At 43.0% G+C, this 18,216-nt stretch overlaps 2 protein-coding genes and 1 long non-coding RNA gene across 5 annotated transcripts in view; 1 reads left to right on the forward strand and 2 right to left on the reverse strand.

The window, feature by feature from the left end:
• DMTF1 (cyclin D binding myb like transcription factor 1) overlaps positions 1 to 12,039 on the forward strand; it is a 33,472-nt gene extending 21,433 nt beyond the window's left edge. For 2 of the 3 annotated variants that reach the window (XM_019617117.2, XM_031552763.1), the window contains 7 exons: positions 774 to 925; positions 2,428 to 2,643; positions 5,169 to 5,254; positions 5,923 to 6,081; positions 6,737 to 7,123; positions 9,749 to 9,896; positions 10,716 to 12,034. In XM_019617117.2, coding sequence (XP_019472662.1) covers positions 774 to 925; positions 2,428 to 2,643; positions 5,169 to 5,254; positions 5,923 to 6,081; positions 6,737 to 7,123; positions 9,749 to 9,896; positions 10,716 to 10,825 — 1,258 coding nt within the window. In that variant the 3' untranslated portion in view covers positions 10,826 to 12,034. Of the gene's footprint in view, positions 1 to 773; positions 926 to 2,427; positions 2,644 to 5,168; positions 5,255 to 5,922; positions 6,082 to 6,736; positions 7,124 to 9,748; positions 9,897 to 10,715 lie in introns of all 3 variants that reach the window. The other variant, XM_010716082.3, reaches the window with a different exon arrangement.
• LOC104912389 lies at positions 1,476 to 9,534 on the reverse strand. Its single transcript, XR_004159154.1, has 4 exons — positions 9,460 to 9,534; positions 7,603 to 7,727; positions 4,460 to 4,533; positions 1,476 to 1,594 (listed from the first exon to the last, which is right to left on the reverse strand). It is a non-coding gene; the product is annotated as an uncharacterized LOC104912389 (long non-coding RNA).
• TMEM243 (transmembrane protein 243) lies at positions 12,037 to 18,204 on the reverse strand. The gene is made up of 4 exons (XM_010715864.3): positions 17,158 to 18,204; positions 15,254 to 15,304; positions 14,463 to 14,567; positions 12,037 to 12,541 (listed from the first exon to the last, which is right to left on the reverse strand). Exons 1-4 carry the CDS (start codon positions 17,212 to 17,214, stop codon positions 12,419 to 12,421), a joined length of 336 nt encoding a protein of 111 aa, XP_010714166.1. The 5' UTR covers positions 17,215 to 18,204; the 3' UTR covers positions 12,037 to 12,418.
• Between the last annotated feature and the right edge of the window lie 12 nt (positions 18,205 to 18,216).

The following is an 18,216-nucleotide window of genomic DNA, read 5'->3' on the forward strand; positions in this document are numbered from 1 at the left end:
ATCATTGCTTGATTTATGAAGAGAATTTAACTTTTACAAAAATCCTTTCCCTTCTCGCTTATCACCTCTCTTTCATGTGCTCCAGGTACAGATGAGCAGGAGGCACTTCAGAGATGTTAACAGTATTCAGACAGATTCTGGTAGAATCCAGTGTTGTGCGTAACGTCTGCCAGAACTGTGTGGAGACTGCTCCTTTCCTGGAGAGCCTGATGGGATTAATTTATGAGGAACCATTTAATATTGTAGCTAATTTCATCTTTATCTACTTTGGCTAAGAAGCATTTGAGAGGAGGCAAAAAAAAAAAAAAAAATTAAGGATGGATGAGTGTTATTTAGGAGAAAACAGAAGTAAACTGACATGAAATTAATTAAGTGAACATTCAGAGTGAATCTCAGGAAATATTTCCCGCTATGGAGATGTGTTTGAGGAATGATTTTCCAAAGAATAAAAGACACAAATGCCATTGTTTGTAATGCTTAACAATAATCTGAATGAAGCCCGAATGTATATGTAATAAGGAGAATAATCCTGCATGGCAAGGAGATGGACTGGATCATCTAACAGGTCTAGTCCATTTTCTGTTGTTCATGATTTTGCTTGACCTCTGGCAGCGTGGAGCCTTGGAAGCGTATGTCAATACATGAGCTCTGGCAGACTATTCACTAGCATGCCATTTTGCCTCTGTTACATGTGACAAGACCAGAGATGTGCAACACCTCTTCTGCTTCAGGGGGTAGTTTCTAACAGCTGAATGTTTTCTATATCCTGTCAGGATAGCGGAACTTGAAGTTTCTGATGAAAACGACATCAATTGGGATTTACTTGCTGAAGGATGGAGTAGTGTCCGTTCACCACAGTGGCTTCGGAGTAAATGGTGGACCATCAAAAGACAGATTGCAAACCACAAAGATGTTTCATTCCCTGGTAATGTACTAGTTGTTCACTTTTCTGAAAACTTCTTTCACAAGCATCAGAGGAATAAGGCTGGATTCTTCTGTCTCCTTAAAGCGTTGCAGGCTGAAGAGTGCATTGCTTTTAGGCTGGAAGTTACCAGCCCCTTGCCATCTACTGGCTAAATTGCACCCACATCCAATCCCTTGAGTGTTTCTGTTGAAACAAGCCAAACAGTTGTATACAACTTAACTGTAGATTTTGCCAAGTCCCTTATCTTTGTTTTAAGTGAGAGCACATAGATAAGCAGATCAGCTGGCAGGTCACTGCTGATGACAGTCTTTGGTATGTAGGGCAGCAGCCCCTTCAGTTTCAGGAGGATATAGATTTGAGGCCTAGCAGTGTCACCTCAGATTAGGTCTGTTGCATTTATCATTTTAAAGGTAATCTATGTGAGGTTAAATGTTGGCTCTATGTTGACTGCAGCGAATCATTTACTAGCTGTACAGTGAGAAAGACTCATCGGGTTTGGACTCGATGATCTCCGGAGGTTCCTTCCAACCCCTACGATTCTGTAAAGAGTGGAAGAATTGGGATTATAAAGCTCTCTAAATGTGTCACTCATCGCTTTCATTCTTGGTCAAAGAAACTAGAGCCAAAGTGTATCTCAGTTTCTGTGAACTTCCACTCAGTCCTTCTTTTCTGTTGCAGGGAGAAGAAAAAAATCAGAGAAACATAGAAATTAGTCATATTGTAATGAAAGGTGTAACATAATGGGAGGATGCAGTTGAAAGGGTGTCCCTGTTATGCTTAATATGGTACAAAACACATGCTAGTAGATAGTTGTATCAAATTGTTGATACATCACTGAATCCACAAGATCTATTCCTGTTTCCTATGTGAAAAATGCTTGTGTTGTCAAGAATGGGAGATGTGTAGCAGTTCCCTCTATTGCATGCTAGAAGAACAAAGACCACAGCTTTGTCATTTTGTTTATGTCAGCTTGAGAGGGACCAAAGTGATAGTAAGGGAAAATAGGTGGGTGTTTTTATTGACGTAATGGACCACTTTGTATGCAAATTGTAGTGCAGCTGCTGAGAGATTAATTCTGACTCATGGTACCTATTTCCAGGTCTGTCAACTACATGAATAAATCCAATCCAATCTTTTGCAAGATTGGAGGTTTACTTCTTACAGCAACATTGCCCAACTAGTGGTACAACATTTAATTGTAACTTGGCAAGATACTGTGAAAGCTTTTGAAGAGGTCTAAAATATTATGAGTATTTCTTTCTTTTCCACACATGGTGAAATATCTAGGTTCCTTGAGAAATTCAGGTTCACTCCAGTAGGTAACTATAAATGTGTTGTATGTATGTGCTAACTTTCTAGTTTAAAATCTCTCTGAATTATTTAGGTTCCAACTTCAGAAGGATTTGGTTGTTTTGGTTTTTTTTCATCTTGGATAAATTTCACATGCAGCATTTCAAATGCCCTTCTTCAACATTCTCGAGCATGAATATTCTTTCTTTCAGTGCTGATAAAGGGTCTTAAACAACTGCATGAGAACCAAAAAAACAATCCAGGGCACCAGCTTTCAGAGAACAAATCTGGAGGTGGATTACCAAACAGTAACTCCAGTTCAGGAGTTCAGCACGTGCAGATTCGAGTGGCTCGCTTGGAGGAGAATGCAGGGAACACACCAGGCCCTGTGACAGCTTTGCAAATCCCAGTCCAGATTACACATGTCTGTAAGTAGCTGAAATGCATGACTTGCTGTCCTCTAATGAAACTAAAGCTTTCTTATGTTAAGAAGGTGAAGGAGGAGTTAATTCTGTTTTGGTCATGACATAATTTCAGATAAGGATTCCTGGGTTCTGTTTACCCATTTCAATCTTCGTTAGGCAAATTTAGCTACAACTGTGACAATAGGAGCTAGACATGGCAATTGGAGTGCCTGCACATGTGGTCTCTCTCTGCATGGATAGAAGAGTGTGCTGTATAACATGTTAGTTGGAAAACATCCAGAAGCCTCTTAAGGAAAATGCAGTAGATACGTTTAATCTTCAAGTTTTTTCTAGTAACTCTTGTCCACAATATGGAATATAATCTACAAGATCTTTTGTGAAATACATTACACTGCTGTGCCTAACTTCTGATAAGGGGCATTGAAACAAGAAGGTATGCTATAGTTTTTCCAGTCCTGCTCCATTTTATGCAGTTATTTCTAGGCACAGGCAGCCTGGAAAGCATTAGTTGCTGATTCACACTCACGAGTTCAGCTGATGATCTTCTCTAACCAATTTTTTTAAATTGGTGCTTCCCATCCTCTTAAGGAAGAGCTTTACTCCTTAGCAAAAGTTTATTACCAGCTCTACCCTGACTGTCATTCTTATTGTTTGGTTTTGTAGCTAATCTTATTAGGTAACTCCAGTTACTCCAATCCTGTGACCCCATATGCAGCCTGTCATTTCCATTGGCTACCATTCTTCAATTTAGTTAGCTTACTGATTAAAATGTTAGTTAGTTGGGCTAAGAACTGATTCTTCAGAGTATGAGTAGTAAGGCCTTTGGTAAATAATTTTCTGTTTATAATTTCACTAGATTAATCTGTCTTAATCTTTTTAAGTGCCATCTTCATTTTATTTAGTTTATTTCTTAGAATGCCATGCAGTACCACGCTTAGAATGTTTTACTTGTAGTAACACATCAGTAGTGCCATACATTCTACCCATCTTGGTCAGAGCTACTGGTTTTTGATGAGCCAACTGGTATTCTGTAACCCTTAAGTCCTTTCAGAGTTCTGTAATGGTTATTTTGTGATCTCACTTGCCTCTCTGTCTGCTTAACAAGCCTCCTCCCTGTGCTAATCTGCTTTCTGGAAGAGTTTTGCTTATGTAATCAAAGTGAATTTTTTATCATGTCTTTTCTGTCTGTTTCTCTCTGTCATGAGAGATAAACCTATTAGACAGTTGCAGCTGGACATGACAAGACTCAGTGTTTCAAAGGGATAATTCCTATAAGCATTCTGGACTTAACTGGCTCAGTAACAGACAGGCCACACCTCACAGCTATCTGCTGCTGGATGCCAGGAAATCTGCAGCAGGAAACCTTGGACATGCCACTGCAGTAATAAAAGTTTCAAAGTCAGAGCTCCTGTCTTAGCAACCAAAATTAGTCTACTATGAAAGCACAGACTCTGAGATGGTTAAGTTTTCAGTGCTTGTAGCATTGCTGTCGTCATATCTTTTGCCCTGTAAGTATGAAATTTCTGTATAATCTCAGGCAAAGTATTAGCTTGTCTCCAGCTTCCTGGAACTTCTGAGTTTTTCAAGAGCAAAGTTGTTAATTCTGGTTCTAAGCAGAGTTTCTGATACCTTTTAAAGTCTGGTGCACTACTTGTTTAGACATGGTGATCCTTAAATATCTGACACTATAAGCTATGAATGCTTTTCATAGCTACTGTTAGAATGAATGGAAGTAATTACATAAATACTTGTGATCATAGAGTCATAGAATCATAAGGTAAGACATGATAAGAATGTTAAGAGTGATGAGAATACTTACAGCTTCTCTACACTTCAGCCACAACACACAAAATACCTTGGGGAGTGTCTGATTTGTCATCAGTGGCTGACGTACTGTGGAGAGCAGAAAGAGTTAAAACCAAAAATAAAAAAGTAATATAAAAATAAACATCTCAATATTACATCTGACAGTGGTTTTAAAAAACAATACTCAATTCAAAAGATATCATTACACCAGAACCTAAAAATTTCATACACATCTTAAGTACTTAGTTAATGTTTAAGTAATTAAATGACATAGAGGGTGGTGAAGCACTGGAACAGGTTGCCCAAAGAGGTTGTGAATGCCCCATCCCTGGAGGCATTCAAGGCCAGGCTGGATGTGGCTCTGGGCAGCCTGGTCTGGTGATTGGTGACCCTGCTCACAGCAATGGGGTTGAAACTAAATGATCTTTGTGGTCCTTTTCAACCCAGGCCATTCTGTGGTTCTATGATGTCAGGTTTACTGTGTTTGCTTTTATCACTGTGCATACTTTCTTTTGCTCCTTTGGAGCCTTCTGTATGTAATATATAGTATCTTAAGTACCAATTATAGAGCCTTGTCATTAAGATTGTAGTCAGTTTTCTTTTCCATATTACTAGAATTAACAATTTTCTGCTGTGTAGCAATTATAGTGTGTAATGCTCTCTGCAGCGCTGAAACATTTTGGTTTACACACTTACCCTTTCTTTTTTTCTTCCTTTTGCAGCCTCAACAGATTCCCCTGCTGCTACAGTTGATTCTGAGACAATAACACTAAACAGTGGCACACTACAGACCTTTGAAATTCTTCCAGTAAGTAAGAGAGAACTGGTGGCTAGTTATGTTTTTTTTTTTTCTCTTCAGCACAGCTATTTCTGAGACTGGAACTGGGCATTTTCAGAAAAAGAAGTCTCAAATGGAAAGAGGAATTTAACAGATATAAAACTTCTAAAGGTTGTAAGCGAAGCATATTTCCAGAGCTTTAATTTGTTAGGACTATGGAGCACAGTGTGAATTGCAGTTACATGCTTTAAATCTGTCTTGATGCTTTAATGCTATGAAGTTTTTCTTTATGCTTATGTCTTGTTGAAATCTGACGTAACAGGCAGAGGAAGCTCCCAGCAAGTAGAGATCCTCTTAATTCCATTGTGCTGTGATTTATAGCACTTTGTCTCATTTCAGTGTTAACAGTAAGTGGAATGTATTCACTTCCTACTGCCGTTGTACCTCATAATACAGTCCTACGTGACTTAATATTTGTCTCTATAGCCTAAAGCTGTAGATGAGATTGTTTTTACTTTCTTGAGTTCAGTATAGCAATTGGTGCAGCAGGGATTGGGGTTTGGCTTAGTTTTGGGTTGGTTTTTTTTCAGGGGGCATTACAGTTAGGCTAATTCATGTAAATAAGCATGCTCTGCGTGCTGAGTGTAGCCCAAGAAGGCAGTGTGTTTGGGTATTAAACTTGTGTTGTCTCTTTGTAGTCTTTCCATCTCCAGCCTACAGGAACGCCAGGTACATACTTGCTACAGACAAGCTCAAGCCAAGGTCTTCCTTTAACACTGACAACGAGTCCTACCATGACCCTAACAGCTGCTGCTGCTCCAGCCTCCCCAGAACAGATCATAGTTCATGCCTTATCTGTACGTATTCTGAGCAATGAAATGACTGAAGTTTGGGCAGGGAGGGAAATTTAACGGTGCAAAATCTGTGTGTATTTGCACGTTTATTTTGTAAAGCAGTTCTTAAGACATAGCAGTGTTACTTTACTTAAAATACTGAAATGTGAGCATATCTTTTTGTATTGTTTTTTAAGTCTCTTTATGTTGCTTGAAAATTTGGCTTAGTTCTTACTGTGACTGAACATGATGTCTCCATCTAGTGGTTTGTCCCAGCAAAGCTACAGTTTCCTGATGTTTCATTTATTCTAACAAGCGAATACTCATGTTCACAAAACTTACAGTGGGAGTCCTGGTCTTTATTAGAGGGAGAGAAAGAGAAGAAGACTGAAAATTGAATAACAAATGCAGTGTAAAAGTCAGGAAAAGAGAAAGTCTCTAATCTTTTAAAAATATGGGGCAATCCTCACCTGAACAGTTGCTTCTGTTTTGTATTATGTGCGTATTTCATACAGTTAGCACAAGATCAGCATGTGATCTGTGTTGATGCACTACATATGTAGACCTCAATTACACTTAGTAATGGCTGCTTTTCTGTTTGCTGAAAGATGTGAAGATACCTGAGGGATTTTTATATCTCCTTTTTTTCTTTTTTTTTTTTTCCCAAATATCCTTACAGCCAGAGCACTTGTTGAATACAAGTGACAATGTCACAGTGCAGTGCCACACACCAAGTGTCATCATCCGCACCGTTGCTGCCGAAGATATCTCCTCCTCTGTCACTCAGGCAGAACTTACTGTTGATTCAGATATTCAGGCAGCTGACTTGACAGATCCACCTGATACCTTGGAAACAAACAGCTTCCCTGATGATATCCATCAATCCAAGCTGAGTGATGAAGAACATTCAGCGTACAATGAAGATAACGCCTCAAAATTCAGCAGCAGGAATAGTAGTGAACTGATGGATGGAGTTATGGTAAGAACTGAGGAGGAGATTTCAGGTGCCAGCCTGAAGCAGGAAGAGGATTCTCACTCTGATTTACCCAGCACATACGTCACTGAGGTAATAAGTGGATAATACCTGATTTTTTTTCCCTGCTTCTATATTGAGGATGATTTCCTTGCATCTCTGACCTTTATGCTAGTCTATTTATATCAATATGTCAGTGATTTAATGCATATTATAATTCTGAGGGCTTTATTTTTAAATCCTCTATCATTAATATGTTATGAATGTGAAAGTGGTATGATTTAATTTGGAGCTTGGGCTTAAATTTGACTTCATCTTGGGCAATGAATACTTGCCTAGCTGTGGAGTTTCTTCACCACTCAGGGTACTTTAGAGTGGTGGCTGTAGAAGATAGTGATGCTAGTGGCATGGATCAGCTGTTTTCATTACCATTTGATGCTGTTTAAACCAGGCTGTGAAATTTTGATGCATGTATTTTACAGGTAGGTAGGCTGCTGAGCAAAGGAGGTGAGAGAGAGTATTCAGCTTTTGCTCTATGAATTTAATAGTGTATTTCTGTGTGCACCACTTACCTTGGTTTCCATTTTTGAGGACTTCCTTTAGACAGTGTACTCCAGTTAAGTATCTGTTTTGTAGGAATGAGAAGCATTTAAACCATCCAGATCTGTTGCTTCCATCTCATTCAGCTCAGATGCCTCTGATGCAAAAACAAATGTATCCAAATGATTTCAGAGATTTGGAGTGTTTATATAGAATTCTTCCATCTTTCACTTACTGAAACTATCACAGAGACTAAGGAGAAGGAGAGTGGAAATATGAAAAAGACAGTGCTATTTAGTGGGTAGAAAACAACTCTTTAGAAGCTGGATTAGGTTAGAGAGTGGCAAGCAATGAGTTAGGTTCAAATACTGCCTCCTATTCTCCAAAACAGAAAGCTTTACAGTTGCTGTAATTCTGCTTTATATCCATCTTGAAAAATCCATTGTTAATATATTTGGACTTTGTTAGACTTTGGCTTTGCAAAACTGAATAGGCATTATTCAGTTATCCATCCACCATATCCATTATGGTCTCAGTAAGAGGAGGATCTTTGTATTTCTCAATTTATTACGTCCAAAGATGGAGATTATTCTTCTGTGTTCTTCTTTCTTGTCTCATAGTAGAAACAATTGTAAAATTTGTTCTTCTTTATAATTCTTACTTGTTTTATACTTCTAATTAAATTCAAGTTTGTGTGTGCTTAAATTCCAGGAAACAGAGACTGTCTGTGGGTTTCTAAATGAAATGTTACTCTACAAAGGCAGGTCTAAATTATGCTTACTTTAAGCCAGTGTTATTCTTCTGCACTTGTGAGCATTGTGCTGTTGCTGTGAGTATGGGCAGTGGGAAGTACTCAGTTGTGCTGCAGAGATTTGTTATTTCTGGCTGGGAAAGGTGCCCATTTGTCACAATGGCATTTTCAGCTTTTTTTCACACCTCCTTTTCTCAGTTTTAAGCTTTGCCACATCGTGCTTTTCATGGGAGGGTTTTTATCTGTGTTCTCTGCAGAAACTGACTTTTGCAGCTCAGGCACACTGTGCCTTCCATGAAGGTACGCATGTGGAGGGAGCTTAAATCACTGAGCTGCAGCACAGGTAGTCAAAGCATCTTCAGCAGCACCACACAAGGAGTGTTTAGGATGCTGCCTGTGCAAAAACATTGTGGAAACTATATAAGGAAGCAGGTTTCCTATAACTAACCTGGAGATTTTCTTGAGCAGAAGGGGCTGTTATCTCTACAAACATTTCCTGTACTCTCTGAAAACAGGGATAAATCCCTGTATTTTCACTCTGCCAGCTACATTTGCTATCGTTCTGCATCAGTAATTCCTGAAGGTTGAATGAACTTTACGCACATTGCACACGCAAACTGGAATTCAGATATCTGGTTACACTGTCAGTATTAACTAGGATGTCTTCCAATGCACGTGCAGAACCAGGAGTCCACCGCAGTGTGCTGTGACACCAAGTAAGCCAAGTGTGTTATTTCCTATCAGTGCTAGCACTACAAGGAAAGAGGCAGCAGCAGCAGCTGTGGGACTAGAAGAAAGCAGGGATATTGACAGCTTGCACCTGGAAGGAATGAGTGTGTTGCCAATTATTTTGATATAATGTGGTTCAACCAAAAAAGTTCGGAGCCACCCTTCTGTCAGCAACTTATAGGACAAGGCAGAACATTTAAAATTGGTCTTCTGAGCTGTGTGTCCATTAGTTAAGACTTGTCACAGAAGCAGGAGTTACGAGATGAAGTTATTAAGCTCAGGTAAACCTTTCACATTTGTGGAGTTGGTAGGTGCTATAAAGGTATTGCTTCAGTCTCTCAGAACATCTAGGGAGCAAGTAGAGGAATGGATTAATTATTCCTGTTAATAGACAGAATTTGTTACTTACATGAGAAGGTTTTATCACTACTGTGCAGTCTCTCATTTCCTCTCCCCGTGTCCTCGATGCTGTTCACAGGGTAGAATTCTCTTATCTCATTTTGAATGCCTATCCTAGGATGAAATGTACTCTGCGAATGCTGAAGTAAGTAGCTCAGATGTTGACATTTCAACTTACAGAGATAAAATTCATTTGGGGAGTCTGTTGCTTCTTCTGGAGTATGGCAGGCCAAAGCAAGTTGTTCTGTTTGTGCTACAAAGAATAATAGTCACACCTCCTTTCCTTCTGTGTCTTGCAGGACCTGGGTTCTCCAACAATAGAAGAACAAGTTGATCAGCCTACAATAGATGATGAGACTGTGCTTATTGTTCCTTCTTCCCATGGTTTTATCCAGACATCAGATGATATAGACAGTGAATCAGTGTTGCCCCTGACAACTCTAACAGGTATGAGAGTCCCTTTGTAGGATTCACTACATTAGAATAGCACTTTTGAGTTCCTTTAAACAGCGCTTCATAGATCCAGATCCTTACTTTCTCTAGAGTTGTTTTCCTTATCATTGCTATGAAACTTTAACCAGTTTGATTAGCTCACTTACATCAGTAGAAGTGGAAGAAAGTCTCACTTAACCTCATGGGAAAATCAGTAGAACTGCAGGTGCTTCCTGACTTGCTGAGCTGTTCTCATTGTCCTTGAGCCTTGAATTAGTACACATAGGCTAATGAGTAACTGTTTAGTGCACATTTCTTCATGCCTGCTGATAGGATGATATTGGTTTCCCATTTGAGAGAACACTAGAGACATCAGAAATGGAATTTGCCACTTGTTACCTCTCATAGTGAGAGGCTAGGCTCTTTGGGATGTTTGCACAGTGCTCACCTGGAAGGGCTTGGTAGTGTATGCCACAGTTTCCAGTGCCAGGAGTAATCTCATACTTGGAAATAGCATAGGAATATTCTCCCAGTGCTGCACCTAACAAATAATCCTTTCTGGAGAAAGGATCTCCTTGCATAGGCATCTGAGGGTCAGCCTTAGGCCTGATGCATTAATACCTGGGGAGTCCAAACCCGGGTCAACTAGTTGCATCTGTATTAGTCGTGGCTTCACTTGGAACTAGAAATTGAGAACTACTTTCATTTGAGTTAACGTTGCCTAAAATTGTTCCAAAGCTCAGAGTGCATTTTCTGTGTCATGTGTATTTAACATTTTGTTATAATGGAACAGTAAATAATAGATGAGTTCTAATTTACTGTGTCTCTTGGCAGATCCTATCCTACAGCATCATGGAGGTGGGTCACACATTATTGGCTCATCACTGAGCAGTCCTGACTCAGAAGATTCGAAAGATGTTGAAGATCTAGTGAGCTGTCACTGAGAGAAGCAGTAATCGTGTCCATTTTGTATTGACTGTGTTTGCATTGTGAAATTAGTTACAACCCTGTGCCACGTTTCCAAAGAAAGCAGTCAGTCCATGTCTTTAAAAAGAAACTTACAATTTGAAATGACGACAGTGCACTTTTTCTGCTCAGGCCGTTTACCTCATTTGTGAAGGGTTACAGAGCAGCCAATAGAAGCCTGATGTACTACGACCCAGCCAGGGTGTTCCAGTGTTTCCCTGTTGGCAGTGCTCACTGCTAGGAGCCACGTGGTCAATTCTGATCTGACTTGCGTTGAACTGCACATCTCAAAAACTGGACAGAAGGCAGCGATTGTGGACCGTAGCCTCTTAGTGCCACAGCAAGAAATAGTTTGCACATGTTTCATGAAGAATGGGTGATGATTTCTGCACTTACTGACTCTTGCAATATGTGGAGCAAGACTGTTACATTTCAGGAAGAAATGTGTTCCATCAAAGACTTCAGGGAGCATGGGTAGCATCACAAAGAAATGGTCTGTATTCCCATCTCATCATTAGTATGTCTACAGCATAGGACTTAAGACAGGTGCTTATGGGACTTGTCGGGTCTGCTTGTTCCTGAGTATCCGTTGCTGGCAACGGATAGAACTCAGAAAGATCATTTGTGGAAAATCTTTTTTGTTTTCCTTCTTCATCACTACATTAAGCTGAATAAAAAGGGAAGGCCTATGAAAAAGGGAAGCTACTAGTACCCACCAGCCTCTCCCTGAACTGTTTTGAAGGTTGTTGTGAGTATGCTGGAATATTTGGGTCTCACTGTTTACATGACACTACCAGCCACCTCTAGAGGTGATTTATGCAGCAAGGGAGTATATGGGAGGTTGGTGTGGAGGTGGCAAAGTCGTGGAGAAATAGCTCTGTGAGAACTTGGGCACAGAGCCCTGAGGCAAAGGAAGCCAATTAATTCCTACATTCAAGGATTGCAACAGACACTAGGCTGAGCAGCAGCCTGTTAACTAGGGACTGAGAGTAAAAGCTATAGAAACTAAAGACTCATGTATAAATTATTTTATTTATTTCTGTAATTAGCTCTTCATAATCAAGAGTTGGTCTTTTTCAGTCTGTGGTTTTGTTAATGTGAAAAATAAGTTGTAGTTTCAAATGGTTGCCTAGGGAACAGAAGTAATTGTATATTCAGTTTAAACAAAATAAAGAGTATTTGTCTTATGTAACTGTAAGGTGCCATTTATTTATACTGCTACAGATCCTTGCAATGCTGCAGTTTATTTGTACAGTAATAAAAAATGCATTTTTTTTTCCAAAAATGAAAAAGCTTGTGCCATTCAGAAACATCAGTACAACTGGAATGTTCATTAAGTGCAACAGTAGCTCTTCAAAAAAAAGCAGGATGTCACATCTTATGGCAATAATTCTCCCCAACAAGAGGGACATTACATATACATTTACATGAAAATCATGTACTGATTTGTCCTTGCACAATCCACTTCTTTCAGGCTAACTGTACTCATTTACTTGTCTCAGGTAGAGCCGAGAGCTGATCTGAAAGCAGTCTGATACAGCAGCGTCATCGCTGGGTATTCCCAATGCCTGTCATTTACCCACTTCATGGAAGTACAGGTTGGCACATATACATAACATGACGATAGAGAATAACACATAGTAAATTAGGTTCCTGAATTTAGGTTCCAGGTCTCCCTGTCGATACCAGTAGATCTAGAAGAAAGGATGAGTTTAGATTAGTTAAAATGTCATATTTCTTCCTAGGAAACTTTCTGTAGAAACTGAACTGGCATCTTCTAGAATTTGGTAGGTTTTGTCTTCTGTTTGTTTTTTCTTAAACAACCTATCTTTGTCTAACTAGAGAAAACTAAATATTGAGTCCAGCAAATGTTCTTAATAGTTAAGATACAGCATTATTCTTTTCCTTTGAATACTTGTGAAATATGCAAACAAGAATTTGGCAAGGTGGTCTCCTCCAAAATAAGGCTGTCAGTGAAACCAAGGTATAAGGTTGGCCATGAACTCTTGGAAGGAGTCCAGAAGGAGGGCCACTAGGATCATCAGAGGGTTGGAGCACCTCTCCAATGAAGAAAGGTTGGGGGAACTGGGCTTGTTTAGCTTGGAAAAGAGCAGGCTCTGGGGAGACGTCATTGTGGCCTTCCAGTACTTGAAGGGAGCGTATAAACAGGAGGGGGAATGGCTGATTACAAGTGTGGACAGTGATAGGACAAGGGGGAATGGTTTTCAACTGACAGGGGAGGCTTAGGTTAGATATTAGGAGGAAGTTTTTCTACACGGAGGGTGGTGATGCACTGGAACAGGTTGCCCAAGGAGGTTGTGGATGCCTGGAGGCATTCAAGGCCGGGCTGGATGTGGCTCTGGGCAGCCTGGTCTGCTGGTTGGCGACCTGCACATAGCAGGGGGGTTGAAACTAGATGATCATTGTGGTCCTTTTCAACCCAGCCCATTCTATGATTCTATGAAGACATGGGTTGTCTTCTCACATTTCTTGAAGAGATTTTGTTTTCACAGAATCATAAAATTGTATGAGTTGGAAAGGACACTTAATGGTCATCTAGCCCAACCCCCCTAGAATGAACTGGGACACCTACAGCTAGATCAGGTGCTCAGAGCCCATCCAGCCTGACCCTGGATATCTCCTTGGATGGATACTCCACCACCTCCGTAGCTAACTGTTCAGCGCTTCAATGCCCTTACTGTGAAGAACTTTTTCCTTACATCCAGTCTTTTTCCTTATATCCAGCCTCTTCTTGCTTGAGGAGTGTTTGGTTGGTTTTTCGGCACTCCCACCTGTCTACAGCCAAGTCAGCAAAGACAAATGGAAGGTTTTGCCCACCACAATTTGTCTTGGAGAGACAAGCAGCCACAGACCCAAGCATTTCAATGTCTTTCCCTTCTTTTCCCTTTAGTGGTATTACAGAAAATCCTGTGAATTACATGGGGATTTTTCTGCTGAGTGACTCACAGGGAGGGTCCTCCCAAAACTGGAAGCTGTTTTCAAGACCATAGAAATATAGACAGTCATCTGGGGCTAAGCAACACTGATTTGAGGAATAGCAGAATCCATGTTGCTGTAGTGTAAGATTGCTGATGTTGCAACGCCACAACTCACAAAAACAGCTGCCACCAAAGTTTCACAACAGTAATTACAGATCATGCCTGCACTCTTCCTCAAGCAGCTGCTAATAAGCAGGAGCACACTTGTTCTGCAAACAGAAAATAAAACTGGCAGTAAGCTGATTGTAAAAGGATAAATGGTCTTCAAGTTACCAAAAAATGAGGCCAACTGAAATGGTGTTTTTGACTCACACTCACAGATCAAAACTTAAGGGGAAAGGTAGCCTGTCCATGCCTGTCCCCATTCTGCTCCTCTTCCCTTTGTAGGAGGAGGAATTGGGCAGTGCGAAAAGTTAACTGGAAACACATCTGGGTTGTGCAGCGTGACCTAAAGCTGATCTTGGAAGAGGTGCATTAGCAAGGCCTCCTGTGAGAGAAGTGAGATCCTGCCAATCTCTCAGGAGTGTAAGAAAGTAAAAGGCACCACGTAAATATGCTTTTATTCATGTTCCACCCAGTGACACGTGAAAGCATGCACAGCAGATGAGGTACTTACAAGTATGCCAGCAGAAATGCAACACAAGAAGATGCAGATAGCAAAAAATATATTCACAGGTTTTGGAGGTAGTTGTGGGAAGACAAAAGCACTGATCAGAGTGACCTGTAAGGAGGAAAACACAGATGAAAAAGTTGATCTCGCCAACTTTCACCTCTGTGAAGACGCAAGGTTCTCCACATTGGCTGAACACCACAGCTGCCTGTCAGTTTCTCATCAACCCTTGTAAACCCAGAGACCATCAGCCTCCCCAGGGTGAGAGGTCAACTCCAAGGAAGCCAGTGAGCACAGGAGTGCACACAGATCATGCGTGGAAGCCAACCTTCCCTACAGCCATCCTAATAGCTCCTCCCCAGCCCATCCCTGTCTCCTCTCATACGCTATAGAACCAACACTCCATTTGTTGTGGTGGTTGGTTTGTCTTGAAAGTGTGGGGAAGGCATAGCCTGACACCTCGTGACTTCTTTGAAAAAACGTGTATGTATCTATACATAAAGGGATGTAAAGAGAAGACAACGAATCTGCTGGATTAAGCCCTCCATACGTTGGCATGGCACGGACATAAGCTCCCGTCCTCATCAGCTGGGGTTGCTTCAGTACAATCAGCCCTATAATGTCATGCTGGCAAAAGTTCAGAAAGCTGTGCAGCAACGAGGCCACAGGTATCTAAGGGACACTTTCACTCAAAGACTCAAGGATGGGTTTTCTGGGGGCATAACCAGCACTGGCAGAAAGGAGGCATCAGGTTTTCACCTACAGGAGACATGCAGAACTGGACATGGGGTACTTACTACAAGCAGCAGGACTGTCAGGCTGCCAACAACTAGATTGATGATCCTGTCCTAAAGAGGAGAGAGGAGAATTACACACGCCAAAACGCACATAAACCAGGCATAGAGCACGGAATCAGTGAGTGTTCCTGTTATCAAAAAAATGTGTTTTAACCTCGGTGCCTGAGAGTGACAGCGTGATCATAGAATTGTTTGAGTTGGAAGGGACCCTTAAAGGCCATCTAGTTCAACCTCCTGCACTGAACAGGGACATCCACAGCTAGATCAGGTTGCTCTGAGCTCCATCTAGCCTGACCTTGAGTGTCTCAGGTTGGAGAGGGGAAACAGAACCTGCATTCAGGCACCAGCAGCACAACACTGCCACATGGCACCAGTCCCTGTGGGTCAGGGTTTCCTGTGAGTGCTGAAATTTTCCAAGCAGGCCACTGGTGGAACAAGGTATTTCAGGTTACAGAGATTAGAGGCACTGATCCTGAAATCCCGGGCTTGGCAGAGCACTGACAGGCTGTGTTCCCCGCGGCCACTTCAGCTCCGGGCAGCTTAGCACAGCAAAAAGGTTAAAAATACACAAGCAGAGGCCGAGACGGCTAAAGGGGATTGGGGATGATGGAGCCTTTCACCTCCGGGCCATGTCCCAGAGCACAGACTGGGACAATGATGGGCCCAACAAGCAGCACCATGCTCTGCCCCAGGGAGACTTTCCTCCAGGATCTGCATCACTTTATTATTAGACTTGCACATCCAAGCCATGAGCGTGCGGGCTGCTCGGAGCTAAGCAGGAAGACTGCCTGCACGGGGGGAATCGTTTATGGTGGGGATGCCCCATCCCTGGATGTGCTCAAGGTCAGGTTGGATGGGCCCTGGGCAGCCTGAGCAGGTGGGAGGCAAACAACCCATGGCAGGGGTTGGAGCTGGGTGGGATTTAAGGTCCCTTCCAAGCCAAGCCATTCTATGATTCTGTGACCCGCAGGCATGATAGAAGAGCCATTTTCAGCCGTTTTCACATCTCACGTCAACAGCTCCAGATGGCCAGCAGTACTCCAAGCATGAATCCAGCCGACCGCAGCCATAGAGGACACCTTCGCCTACAGCCAGGTGACACTGCACAGAACTGCAGACACTATGACCCTATACACTACAGGAACCAAGCTCAGCTCCTCCAGCCACATGCTGTGCCCCCACCATCTCCTCACCACCACCTTGTGCTGCTCAGCCTTCTTACTGCTTTCTGCTCCCACCCACAGCAATTAGTGCCCACTCAGCTATCCTGAAAAATTCCCAGCACAAAGCAACATGAGCAGCTTCCACTTTTAACTTCATCCTCCAGAAATCCCACACCTGTGATGCTTTGCCTATTGTCACATAGCCTCTCCTGCCTTCGTTTTGCACTGCGTGCTACCCAGTGCTGCAGCCATAGTAACGGCAGCAGAATCTCCATCTCCCCATACTGATAACCTCCATAAGGCTGCACCTCGAGGCTGCCCCTGACATCCCGAAGCCCTTTCTGCAGACCTCCGTGGTCCCTGATGCTCCGCCAGCTCAGCTCTGAGCCCACCAAAGCACAGCCACACCACACTTACAGAACATCTCAGGTTGGAAAGTGTCCCATAAGGATCATTAAGCCCAACTCCCAGCTCCTCAGGGCCACCCAAAATCCAAACCCTATGTCTGAGAGCATTGACCAAACGCTCTTTGAACTCTGAGCTGAGGCTGCCCTGGGCAAGCTTTTTCCATGCCCACTACCCTCCGGTGCAGACCCTTTCCTAACACCCCCTGCCCCTCCCTTACGCAGCTCCATGCCATTCCCTCAGGTCCCATCACTGCCACCATCCCATGGCCAAGGCCACTTCCCTGCCCTGTCCCATTCCCCATCCCTACAGCTCATCAAGGCACCCACTACCCACCCAGAAATCCCCACCAGCCCCATTCATGCCCTGGTGCTCCTCCAAACCCGCTCCCATCTTGAGACACAGTCAGCTCTCACTCGGACCCCTCCGGCATTTGTTCCTAAGCAACCCTGGGAATTCCCAAGGCACCATTCAGCACCAGCACAGAGATCCTTTGTCCGGCGCTGCCACGGATACGTGGACCTCTGCCTGTCCCATGCCGCAGGTTTCCAAAAACCAGGCACAGCAGATGGGCACGGGGGAGATGTGCAGGGTGCTGGATCCACAATGCAGCACACAAACTCAAATTAACGCCCGGTGGTTTTTATTGACTGCTCCCCACTGCACGCGGAGCAGCAACAGGAGAGAGATGGGAAGTCTAGGACCAAAGGCCTGCCCAGGGATGGAGAGTTCTGTCCCATCCCTGGAGATGCTCAAGGCCAGGCTGGATGGGGCAGCCAGCCCACGGCAGGGCTTGGAGCTGGGCGGGCTGAGATCCTTTCCAACCCCTTTGGCTCTATGAGTCTATGATGAATTAGAGGTTTGCCTATCTGGAAGAAGCCCTGCCCAGCCAGTCCTACTGCGTTGTGTCCCAGTGCTGCCAGGTTGTGCCCGCTATTAACATCGCACAGAATCACGGAATGACAGAATCCTTGGAGTCGGAAGGGACCTCTGAAGGCCATCTAGTCCAACTGCCCTGCAGCGAACAGGACAGTGGAAGTTTGGGCTGCGGGGGGGAGCCTGGAGTCTCCTCTTTACATGGCAGCAGCCCTGCTTTGGGGTCCATCCACACATCAGTTTCTGGGTCGGGGTTTTGCTGTGTGAGCAGCGCAGTTTTGTTGGCAGGGACGCTGGTTTTGCCGTTCTGCACATTCAAAGGGTGTTGTTTTCTTTTCTCACAATCCGGCAGTGTCTTTCTGTTTTTCTTCCTTTTTGCGGGCAGTTTCACAGTCATTGCTTTCTGTTGCCGTCCCGAGGGTGCCGGGGGGAAGATACTCCTCCTTATCTGGGGCTGTTTGTCTCTGCGGGGTACATTACCGGGGTACTCCTCCAGCAAAGCCCATCCGCGTCCCCCCT

This window comes from Meleagris gallopavo, chromosome 1, assembly GCF_000146605.3.
Source record: "Meleagris gallopavo isolate NT-WF06-2002-E0010 breed Aviagen turkey brand Nicholas breeding stock chromosome 1, Turkey_5.1, whole genome shotgun sequence".
Taxonomy (NCBI): Eukaryota; Metazoa; Chordata; class Aves; order Galliformes; family Phasianidae; genus Meleagris; species Meleagris gallopavo.